Source organism: Lissotriton vulgaris, chromosome 5 (assembly GCF_964263255.1).
Source record: "Lissotriton vulgaris chromosome 5, aLisVul1.2, whole genome shotgun sequence".
NCBI lineage: Eukaryota > Metazoa > Chordata > Amphibia > Caudata > Salamandridae > Lissotriton > Lissotriton vulgaris.
In genome coordinates, this window is record NC_141693.1 from 1231855322 (window position 1) to 1231867371 (window position 12050).

The following is a 12050-nucleotide window of genomic DNA, read 5'->3' on the forward strand; positions in this document are numbered from 1 at the left end:
GCTAGATGGACCTTAATTGAATGAACATTAAGGCCAGACTGCGCCAAATGCAGAAGGTAAGGAAGGATGACATCTTCCTTGCACGTCGTCGGGTCATAGTTCTTGGACTGACACCAGATACAGAACCTCTTCCACTTGTAAGCATAGGAAGTCCGAGTGGAAGGTCTCTTAGACTCCTTCAGAATGTCCATGCAATCTTCGGGCAGATTGAGATGGCCATATTGCACTCTCTCAGGAGCCATGCCGCCAAACTCAAAGACGAGAGGTTGGGGTGCAACATCTGCCCCCCGAACTTCGTGAGAAGGTCCGGCCTGCACGGCAGCCGAATGTGAGGAAGGAGAGACCGGTGAAGCAGGTCCGTGAACCACCACTGCCTGGGCCATTCCGGGGCGATCAGGATCATCCGAGCCCTGGACCGGGCCAGTTTGATGAGTACCGCCGGAATCAGGGGAATGGGTGAAAAAGCGTACAGAAAGCTGTTCGACCAGTTGATCCATAACGCGTTCCCCAGCGTCCCCTGCTGGTAGTACCTGGAGGCGAAGTCTCTGCATTTCTGTTTTCGGTGGTGGCGAACAGATCTACGTCTGGAGTTCCCCACCGCGAAGACGTCTCCTAGTACTTCGTCGTTTATGACCCATTCGTGGTTTTCCTGAATCAGTCTGCTCAGCGCGTCTGCCTGAACATTCTGCACACCTGGCAGGTGGCTAGCCGTCATCGTCAGTCCTCTGGCCAGAATCCAGTTCCAGATCGCCTGCACCTCCTGAGACAGAGTGCGTGATCTCGAACCCCCCTGCTTGTTGAGGTAATACATCGTGGTGGAATTGTCCGTCTGTACAAGCAGAGAGTTGGTCTGGAAGGACGGAAGAAAGGCCTTCAGTGCCAAGTGAATAGCTCTGAGTTCCAGGAAATTGATGGGATACGTGGCCTCCATCGGGGACCACATTCCTTGAATCTGTAGACTTCCGGAGTGCGCTCCCCACCCCTGGAGAGAAGCATCCGTCACAACAGTCTGCGTGGGAATATCCTTGTGGAAGGGGACCCCTCTAAGGAGATTCTCCGCCGAACACCACCACTTCAGTGACTGAAGAGCATGCTGAGACCGTCGTATCTTGTCGTCCCAAGACCCTTTCCTCTGATCCCACTGGTCCTCCAAGCACTCCTGCAGCGGCCTCATGTGCAGCCGCGCGTGTGGCGTCAGGAAGATACAAGAGGCCATCGATCCCAGTAGAGAAGATACCGTCCTCACTGTTGTAGATGGAGTGGTCATAAGAGCCTGAGCCTTCCGAAGGAGTGATAATCGTCGCTCCTCCGAAGGAGACACGCTTGCTGACAGCGTATGGATGGAGGCTCCCAAGTACTGTATGCACTGGACTGGTGTCGGGACAGACTTGGACATGTTGACGTGCAACCCCAGCTTGTTCAAGAGAACGCATGTCTTCCGGAAGTGTGCTCGCGCTTCCGAGAAGGAGGATGCCTTGATCAACCAATCGTCCAGGTACGGGTAGACAAACACCTTGTTCTTCCTCAGGTGTGCTGCTACCACTGCCATGCACTTCGAGAATGTTCTCGGCGCAGACTTTAGTCCGAATGGGAGTACTGTGCATTGATAATGATTGGCGCCGACTTGGAACCGCAGGAACTTCCTGTGTATGTGTGCAATGGGCACATGGAAGTAGGCATCCTGTAGGTCTATAGCACATAGCCAGTCTCCCTGTTGCAACTGAGGATAAATCTAATGCAACGAGAGCATGCAAAACTTTCCCCTGCAAATCCATCTGTTTGCCTGTCGCAAGTCCAGAATGGGCCTGAACTCGTTCTTGTCCTTCAGGCGAACCAGGAAGAACCGGGAGTACAGACCTCTTCCTCTCTGAGACAGAGGTACGTCTTCTATCGCCCTTTTCCTTAACAGGATATCTGCCTCCGCCTGGAGCTCCTGTGCCTCCTATGGCGATGTCTCGACCGCGTGGACGACCCGTTACGCGATCGCTCCCTCCTCCGGGAACGAGAGCGTGACCTTCCAGTCCGTGGGCGCTCCGCAGGTTTCCTTGGGGGCGTCTTCCGTGGCTTATCCTGTGGACAAGGTTTTGGAGTCCCCTTAGGCGGAGTAGGGAGAAGCGGTAGCGACACCGATCTCGGCGGAGGGACAGGGGGTATCACAGGCCGGGGGGCGGGCCCATGCGGCGGAAGCGGTGGTGGTGGCTGTCCTGATGGGTTGACGGGCGGATTCTCCTTCGGTATAGGAGGAGGAGGAGACCTCGACCGGGGTGGCGTATATACCACCGAGTACACCGAGCCCGGTGACTTCTTCGGAGGAGGGGACTGAGAATCCGCCCCTCCAGTACCTGATCGCCGCCTCCGGCGTCCTCCATCAGACCCAGCATGACTTCTGGTGCCAGAATCCCTTCTGCGCCGCTTCGGGTAGTGTGAACGACTCCACGACGCTGACCTTTTTCTCCTCGACTCCGAACGACGTTGTTCCGGTGTCGGATGTCGCCTCCGCGACTCAGGTGTCGAACGTCGCCTCCGCGACGTCGAACTATCCTTCCTCGACGTCGAACGCCGCATCCGCGACGCCGACCGATCCCTTCTAGACGACAAGCGTCGACTCCTCCTCGACGCCGTCCTCTTCCCCGAGGTCTTCGACGCCGAAGATCCCCTCGACGGCGACCGTCTTCTCGACGGCGACCGTCTTCCCAACGGCGATCGTCCTCGACGGCGACCGTCTTCTCGACGGCGAGCGCCGACGACTGCCTGTCCTCCCTCGACGTCGATGGCTCGACGCTGACGTCGACGACAACGATGAAGACACCGTCGACGGTGGGTTCGACGACGGCCGAACCAGGCCCCTCGACGTCGACCTCTCACGCCTTCTCGACCCGGAGCCCCGGGGAGATGGGGAACACACCATCGTCATCCCTCTCGACGCCGTCGTCGAGGCAATCGACGCCGGCGGAGACTGGGACCGCTTGCTGGTCTTCCTGCCTCTGGGGAGCCCCCCAGAGGCCTCAGCAGAGGCAGAGGGAACCTTCCCAGACTGCTCAGACCCACCTGCAGCCTGCAGTCGTCTCTCCTCAAGGCCTTGAATCCTAATCTTCAGCCTTTCCCTCAGGGTCCTTGCTGAAAGGTGCTGGCAGATGTCGCAGTCTTCAGGGACATGTGCCTCAGGGAGACAGATAATGCAGACCTCATGTGGATCACTCTTGGCCTTCTTCCTTCCACAGACTGGGCATTTGTCGAAAAGAACAGGCATTTTAGAGCCCTAAAAGCCTGAACAAACACACTGGAGAGAAGAAAAAACACCAAGGAATATATATCTCAAACAATTTTTTGCAAAAAAGTGAACAAAATCCAATAAACCCTTGAAAAAGGGGAGAGCTCAATGCCAGGGTCCTGTTAGCAGGAGCCGGAAAAAAGAACTGAAAGTAAGAGGGACCTGCTATGCATTCTGGGATACTGGGAGAAAGTTCTGGAAAGTTCTCTTAAAGGCACAGTCTCCTATTGTGAGCCACATAATGGCAGCCTATGGGGCTTATCTGTCCATGCCTTCCTCTCTATCATTCCAGAGGCTTTTACAGGTAGAGGCAAGTTTCTCTATGGAAGAAACTGGGCAGGCTGTGTTGTGTGTGGTTTTTTTTGTGGAATTTCTAGTGGAAGTACTGGATAGTGTAGCCTTGGATATAGGCTAAATTATTTGTCTTTAATTCTCTCTGAAGTGTCTTGCAGTTCTGCATTTGACAACTTAAGAGATTATTTTTGATTGCCGGGGTCCACGCACATGAGCGGGACTATTCACTAGATTATGACTATACACAGAGATCCCCTACTACAGAACTGACCAACCAGATTGGAAGACCCAGTTGATCAGAAGCAATGGCCCTCACACAACTAAAAGGGTGTCATGCTTCATCATCTGGCAGCTCCCCGTTGGGCCGGCGCTGCAATGCCCAACAGGCCCCTCGAGGGAGAACTTTGCGGAGATCTTTAAAGTTGGTTGCAGTGACGATGAGTATCTATGATGGAGCTGTGGGTAATGAAGTGAGTGGTTAAAAATGTCTAAGAGGTACCTAATGTATTTTAATACGGAGCTACCATTGGCATGAGTAAAAAAAGAATGGTGGCTGTCCCTAGGACTAATGATAAGCAACAGTGCATGAGATGTGAATTGGGGTTAAATGTTTCTTGCCTTGTGGTTCAACAGGATCTTAGGCAATTCGTCAGGACCAGAAAATGTGACACGTAGCCTTCACTTGATTGGGTATCAACAAAGTCAAAATGTGAGTGATGTCTCTACTTTACCTACGAGGGTACAGGACAATAAAGATCTGACCCTGGTATGGAGGGGTAAGTGCACCTTCGGTGTCGGCAGAGGACCGTGCTCTGCTGCCAGGAAATAAAGTGGTCCAATGTGGTGTAATACACTTGACCTACCCGCCTTTCCCGGCTCTTTTTATTTGTGATCCAACTCTGATCGGCAAATAAAAACAAACAAGCTATTACAATGCAATAGGTCTCGCAGCATTAAAGTTTGAGTTACCAGCATTGTAAATGACAATGCTTTGCATTCATTTTTTTGTTTTAAATTGCAATTGGTATATAAACATTGTTTGTGAATGGTTAGCTGTTGCTTATGCTAAGCAAAGTTGGTAGTAATATAGAGTGCTAGTCTTACTTGTTATAAGTATGCTGATTTAAAGCGCTCTGATACCTGCGGGTAAAGTTTGCTCTATATAAAAGTGAAAACTAATATGCCGCATTAGAAAGACATGAACACGCCATTCTGATAAATTAGTCCAAGTAATTCTTTAAAAGCATATTAATTTTTGTTTTGCTTATACATTTCCAACTCCTTTCATAAGGAAGCACTGTTCTTGTAGTCTTGCTGCACCTGTCAACACACAGATAATTGACAGTGGTACAATATCTGAAGTTTTTTAGGGGACATCACCGAAGCATACACAGTTTGAAGATCGGCTACTCTCCCATTCTGGAGGGCCTGTGGGGAGCTCTGAAGAGTCGTGGCTAGTGACAGGAGGGTGGACCAGCTCTAGAAGGTAAAACAGGTGTCTCATGCTGGGATAGGCTGTGGCGAAGTAACAATGAACTGCGTTCCTAGCCCGGAAGTATTTGTGGGGACGCCCGTCAACCTATTGTGGCACGCCCGTCAACCTATTGTAACAGAAAAAATGGTTTGGCTCGGAGGACCACACCTGCTAGACAGCATGAGGGAAAGGGGTGCACTTATCTCTCATCAAACGGCAATATGCCCACAACTGTCAGGGAGCACAGAGTAAAGCAAAACCCAGCATGTGGCACGAGTAAGTCCCATAACAAACCTGGAACATTAAGCTACCCACTGTAGAGGCAGGAAGGTCACATCTGCCATGCAGAGTCAAGCGAAACCTTACAAGTGACAAGAGGGTGGGGCTAAAATGCCACCCCTGGTAGGAAGGGGCAGCATCCAGTAGTGCCATCCCGGAGAGTAAAAGGGCAAACCCTGTTTTTGTTTTTAAAACATAAATAAAAGGCATTGTCATTTACAATGCCAATAGCTTAAACTCGTGTAAATGCGAGACCTTTTGCATTGTAAATGCTTGTCCGAAGTTGCCGTCGACGTACCAGATGACTTTGTCATCGGCGGACGTGGTTTCTTGTCCGATCTTCCTTCCTGAGGGACAACAGAAGGTTTCTTGAATCCCTTCTCCTTATCAGATGGCGGAGAAGCAACAGAAAGGCTTTTCTGTACCTTCTTAGATGACTGTGTCTCTTCAGTCTGTCCCATCCTCTCCTTTACACCTCGGTGAGGACATTGTTTGGGACTGGGCCTTTCAGACCTATCAGAGGTCTTTTGTAAGACTTTAACAGGGGGCGCAGTAGAAGTTGAAGGGGAGGACCTACCCCTTTTCTTGGATCTTCTGGAGTACGCAGCTGAGGAAGAATCCTCACTGTCTGATGACAAAACCTCCTTGCGTGACTTCATTTTCTGCAACCAAGTCAACAAGCGGCCTTCCCTGTCTCTCAAGGTCTTCGTAGAGAATGTTCTGCAGATCTTACAATCTGTGGCCTTGTGATCTGGGTACAAGCAGTAGATACAGTCTTTATGCTTGTCCTCAACAAACAGCCTCTTCTTAGAACAGGTAGCACAAGCTCTAAATAACGCCTTCTGCTCCTTGTCAGACATAGTAAAGTTGAAAAAAAGGAAAAAATTCCAAACTGAAGAGAAATCTGAGCAGAGCTCAGTGGAGACTCCCTAAGCACAACGTGCGGTAGAAAATCTGAGGCTCTGAGGCTCTCTAAGGAGGGTTCTATGGGGTGAGGCTATTCTGATTGGTTGTTGCAACAATTTTGGTCTCTTTTACAACAAGCACTGGCGTTGCCAATAGGTCTCGCAGTAGGAAAGTTTGAGCTATTGGTTTTCTAAATGACATTTTATTTTTTAGTTTTGTGATTTACAATGCCCATACTTTTAACTTTTTGCATTAGGAAAGTTTGAGCGATTGGTATTGTAAATGACACTATTTTTATTTATGTGTTGGTTTTGAAAATAGCAAAATTAATAGCTTTGTCAGTTGCAATGTCAATAGTTTGTGGAGAAAAGAGAGTTCTGCCCCTTAAGGGACACCGGAGCACTTTGAAATGGAAACAGTGTCTGGAACGATGAGGTTGAAACACAAACCCCGGGTGATGACCAAATATGCCATAGGTCCGCTCCTGTTGCCTCACAAACTGCGTCTTGATCACAGCGTGAAACAAGAAGATTGTGTAAAAAAACAAGATTGTGAATGAACAGAAGTGATAAGGGTATAAAGGCGATAAGGACCGATCTGGAGCCAGGGAGAGGTACCTACTTTTGAATAAAATGTCGATGAAAATGGAGAACACAATCTCCCTATCATAGGGAAAACTTCTAATAGGGTATCAGAATTCACTGAATGTCTGAACTAGAAGGGTTCCAACTAAAGGGCCAAATGTACATCAATGTTTCGGTATAGAGATAAAAATGGAAAAAAGGTAGTGTGAAAAAAAAAAAAACAGCTAATGATTAATCCAGTAAAGGTACAAAATAGATGAGTAAATGGATACTTGCTTCAGGGAAACATACACTGAGACGAACAGGGCTCCATAAAAATAAAGGGCCCACCAATAGCAGATGAGTCTATCAAATGTCTAGCTGCAGATTGCTTGGAGCATAGTCCTAGGATGAAGTAGCCAAAAAGGTCTGTCCTACGAAAAATCTAACTGTACAGCCATGACAAGTGTGAAATGAGTCACAGCTGAAAACATAACGGCTGTGGGTGATTTAGGCCAAGGATGAGAGAACGGTAAAAATCTAAAAAGGCTAACTGCTTGAATCCCTGCAGTCAAACAAGCAGACGCTGACTACGAACCTAACAAGACTCACCTGGAAACGATACAGGACCGCAGGACATCAGGAAAACAGATTATATACCAATCGCTAAGTCCGACAAAAGGGGAAGATCGGAGTACAACTAACAGGGAAAACGTACAAAGGTCCAGAACTACTAGCAGAAAAGCTATGTCGGAAAGGGTCATGAAAACGGTCGCCATGTTGGGAGAAAGGTGTTCGATGTAGACCGGATAGATCTCGGGGGGCCAATCACAAAGTCCAATCTACTGAATGGGAGAATAGACAAATACGGAAATGTAATGAATATTAAGAATATATGGAAAGTGGCACTGGGGATATATAAGAAACAAGTGCTAAATGAAAAGAAGATAAATAAAGCGAGATGACCTACATAAGAAACTACGAGAAACAAATAAGTTATATTGGTGCAGAGATGGAAATACCTTTAGAAATAGGAAAGACGAAAGCGCCATCAAGTGGACAACTGAAGGATTAAACCTAAGATGGATAACATTGAAGTAAAAGTAAACCAGGGGTCAAACAGAAGAAAAACAAGAGCGGCCGGGATACTGAAAGTACAGCCGGCCACCGGCCAGCCATGAATAATTAGGGGAGGAGAAGCCGCACAGCACACGCTGGGAGAAGCCCTTTGATGTGCTGTGCGGCCGTGAAAAAATGCAATTAGGAGGGAGGGAGGCTGATGCGCGTGCTTGTTTGGTCACGTGATTCACGTGAACTTAAAGAAAACCGCACCAAGAAGCCCTTGGTTTGACGAGGATTTTGAGCACTTGAATTCTCGCTCCGCTCAATGCGCTTGCGCACATTGATAGGTCGCGAGACCTAAAAAGAGGCGGATAGGCTACAAAATGAGATGAGGCATAGGCCTGTCTTTTCTCTTTTGTACCTACTGCGATGGTATTTTTCTATTACCGAGGCTCCCATTCCGACGATGGGGAATGATACAAAGCATGGGAATCTATGAAAGTCCAATACTGGGGCAACCACAGTGTTAATGGGAACGACGGTTTTAAAGGCAACAGATGGAAAATTACACAGCGACTTAGAACCAGACTGTATGCCTCATCATATATTTAGGGAATTACACAAAATCGCTAAGGGTTACAAGAAAAATAATGGGCAGCAAGGACCGGTCCCAAAAATGTTTACAGAACACAGAGGATAATGTTTGTTTGCGAGACTAATCCAAAGAGTCTAGTTGACTGCAACAGTAGCAGCAGTCTGGTGAGATAGGCAAGTGAACAGCCAAGAGCGCTTATGTGAAAATACCATTTTAGGTTCTACAACTTTCATCAGGAGTGAAACAAGGCGCACAGTAGCCACAGCATTACTACAGAATTTAAACAGACAGGCACAACTATTATTGTTCTCACCAATGCAGATAGTTGATGGAGTAACTCCAGTGATCCTCAATGTGCCAGCAGAATGATGAAAAACACATGCCCACATACAGCCAGGGCAGCTTCATACCACAGATGTCTGCAGTGATGTGAGCCAGTACAGATGGGTCCATCACAGGCATATTGTTCAAATTCCACCCACTACCAATATAATCCTATAAAATAAAAACACAGGATAACAAAGACCATGTGAGGAATCACATGAAAAACTTACATGCATTAAACTACATTTTAGTATAGTTACTTGCTTTGAATGGTGCTTTACTGAGACTTGTATCGCCCGGTAGCCCTTTAACAATCAGGCCACCCTTTGAGATACAATGTGACTGGACAGTGCTTTATTGACATCGTACTGATCTGCCTTATATGGTTTAGAGGGCGGTCATAATAGAGAGAGTAGGAAGCTGCCTTTCTATGTAGCGTACCAAAACGAGGCTGGTTGTCTGGATAAAGTCCAGACAACCATTATTGTCTTACAGAGCTTAAATTAAAAATCCCAAAGGCTCTCTTTTGTTGTAGTGTATACGAGCAGTTTAGGCTAACAAAAGGGTATTGTTAAGCATTTGTTGTATACACACACACACACACACACACACAGTCAAGAAGAAACTCAAGACCAATTTAATATATTAACAGATATATATATATATATTTTTTTGTTTTAGCACCAAGAACTTTGTACTTGGGTATTTTCCAGTTATCAATTTTTACAGGTAAGCAAAAATATCACAAATTTGCTTTTATGCAGAAATGTTTTCCTATGGAGAAAGAAAAATCTATTACATACAGGTATTTGCAATAGAACCTCGGGGTCCCCTTTAGGACTTAAGGTGGTAGGGAGTTTAAAGTCACAGGAAACGCCAGCAGTTCTGGTTTATCTTCCTTAGAGTGTCAGGGTACAGAGGTACTGGACGGGTTGGTGGCCTTGCTGCCTACACTGGACCCAAAGGATGGGTGGGAGGGAACCTAGAAACAGGTTTTGAAACAATTCTGTGAGCTCCTACCAGGGGGCTCAGTTCATGAGTTCTGGGAGCGGGGCACAGTGTGTTCGTGGACGAGTTCGGAGAGCTCAGGTGCAGAGTATTTTGGTTGGCTAGTGCCTGTGCGCCAAAGGCACTCACGGTTCTCGGTTAGACCTGCAAATGGCGACAAAACAGGACAGCTGGGCCACTCTACATGCTCGTCTCTGCGATGCCGCCCTAGATTGTCGGATGCTCGGTCTTTGTGATGTCGAAGTCCAGTTTGGACTTCAAACAAACGTTGGTTGCTGCAAAGCACCAGATCTGGATCCGGTACCTTGAGTATTGGTGCAGTGCAGCTCTTGGGGTTCAAGGCGTCTCCATACTTGGTTGAGAGATGGATCTGACCACTGTGAGCATGGTGATCTCTTACTGCGTGACTGCTGCATCAGTGGACTTGGTGGTCAGCAGAACTGTGAACCAGATGTTTAAGTCGGTGGCTAACTGTTGGCTAAGTGCTGCTGGCCCGCCAAGGCTTTTGGAGGATGCACTGCTGCAGGACGAGTCGGGTCATTGCGATTGTCGGGACAGGAGCAGACAAGGTTTGGCGACAAAGTCCACCAGTCGGATAGTTTAATGTTTAGACTATGGCAGGAAAGCACTCATGCAATTTCACAGGAAAGTACACGCCTTACAAATCCAGTTGCTGGGTTTTAGGACCAACACTGGGCAAGGGAGAGGTAAATGTAGAGCCTGCACCATCAGCGGCACTGGGGCAGTTGGGTGCAGAGATCAAGTTCAGTCACTGGGGCTCAATGTTAGTCAAAGGGGACTGGGGGCATGCAAAGAGGTGCTGGAAGTAAGTAGGTAACATCAGAGTTGGGGGTAAATGTACGGGGGTCAGGGTCAGCAATGGGAGGGCCACAAAGCAGCACTAAACACAAAGCCTAAGCGGCACAGAGGCGGCTGGGTATAGAGTGCAAACACCGCATTGGGTGCCCAAAATCATGGAGATTGAAGATCTTGAACAAAGGCAGCAGGCTCTGACCAGGAGGCTGGATGAAGTGAACCGGTGGCACTGGAGGTAAGCTGGGGGACTGACAAAGTCTGTCGAGCTCCAAAGCCGGAGGGGCTGCGGGTGCAGAGGAGTGTTGTACTTTGGAGAAGTATTACCGGAGCCGGTCGTGGTTAAGAGACCCTTCGTGTTGAGGCTGCAGGCATTGTCGCGGAGTCCAGGAGAGGTCACTCTGGGATGGACTCGAGCTCAAACCCACTGGGGAACCTTCTCAGCACAAGTGGGCCACTTGGATTCTGGTCGGAGGCGTTTGGTGCAGAGGTGGGTCATGAAGGCTGGTTGTGCAGTTCAGCAGGGCACTGACAAACGTGTTGATTTCTTTGTGGACAGTGTGTAGGAAATTGGCTCAGTATATACTATACCAAAGTGCGGTACAGTATGCACAGAGTACAGTGGAACCCAAAAGGTAGGCAGACGTAGTGGAGTAGTGTGGCTCACTGGTTCGAGGCGGCAGACCCGAGAGCAGAGGACGGCCCGGGACCAGGGTTCGATTCCCGACGCGGCAGGTTTCTGGACCAGGGTCAGCGGACTCAATAATTCTCTCGCCTCGGTGCCCACTCTGATCAGCGATCACACTCGGCAACTCTGGGCACTAGCTTGCCTCATCTTCACTAACGGCCCCACCAGACCGCCGGGGATGCCTGGTCTCACCCTGGAGATACCCATTAAGGGACAATCTCTCAGGGAAGCCAGGAAGGGTTTCGCAGCGGTCGAAGCGCGGAGGTACCCCTTCGGGAGTGATTCCAGCGCTATATAAGCACACAATTAATTAATTAATTAAAGTAGATAGCATCTCACTCTCTATTTGTGGTAGTGTGGTCGAGAGGAAAGGCTTTATCAGAGGACAGTGTTAAGCATGTGTTTTGTACAATCGTACAAACAATCAGCAAATGATTTCACACACTCATAGACTGAACTTTAGACCAATTGCTTTTGTACAAAAATATTCTTTTAGTTATTTTATTTTCTAGAACCATGCAAGCATGGCACTGGTAAGCAATAAATACTTTACAGTAGTAATGCAGTTTGTAAATATTTTGAATTGCAATTGTAAATATACTTTGATTTGAGAACAGTAGTGTTACTGATAATGCAATGTTTTTCAGAATACAGTACATATACTTTGTATGGGATTTTTTTTGTAAAATTACAGGTAAGTTACTTTTGCGATTACTTTTCTCACACAGTGTACTATACCTGGATACTACATTGGGACATTTCCTGTAAACAGA

General features: G+C 48.0%; 1 protein-coding gene across 2 annotated transcripts in view; it reads right to left on the minus strand.

The window, feature by feature from the left end:
• Nucleotides 1-12050, minus strand: part of KDM5B (lysine demethylase 5B) — an 856576-nt gene that overhangs the window by 478067 nt on the left and 366459 nt on the right. For both annotated transcript variants that reach the window (XM_086923073.1, XM_086923072.1), the window contains one exon: nt 8758-8939. In XM_086923073.1, coding sequence (XP_086779199.1) covers nt 8758-8939 — 182 coding nt within the window. The remainder of the gene's footprint in view (nt 1-8757; nt 8940-12050) is intronic.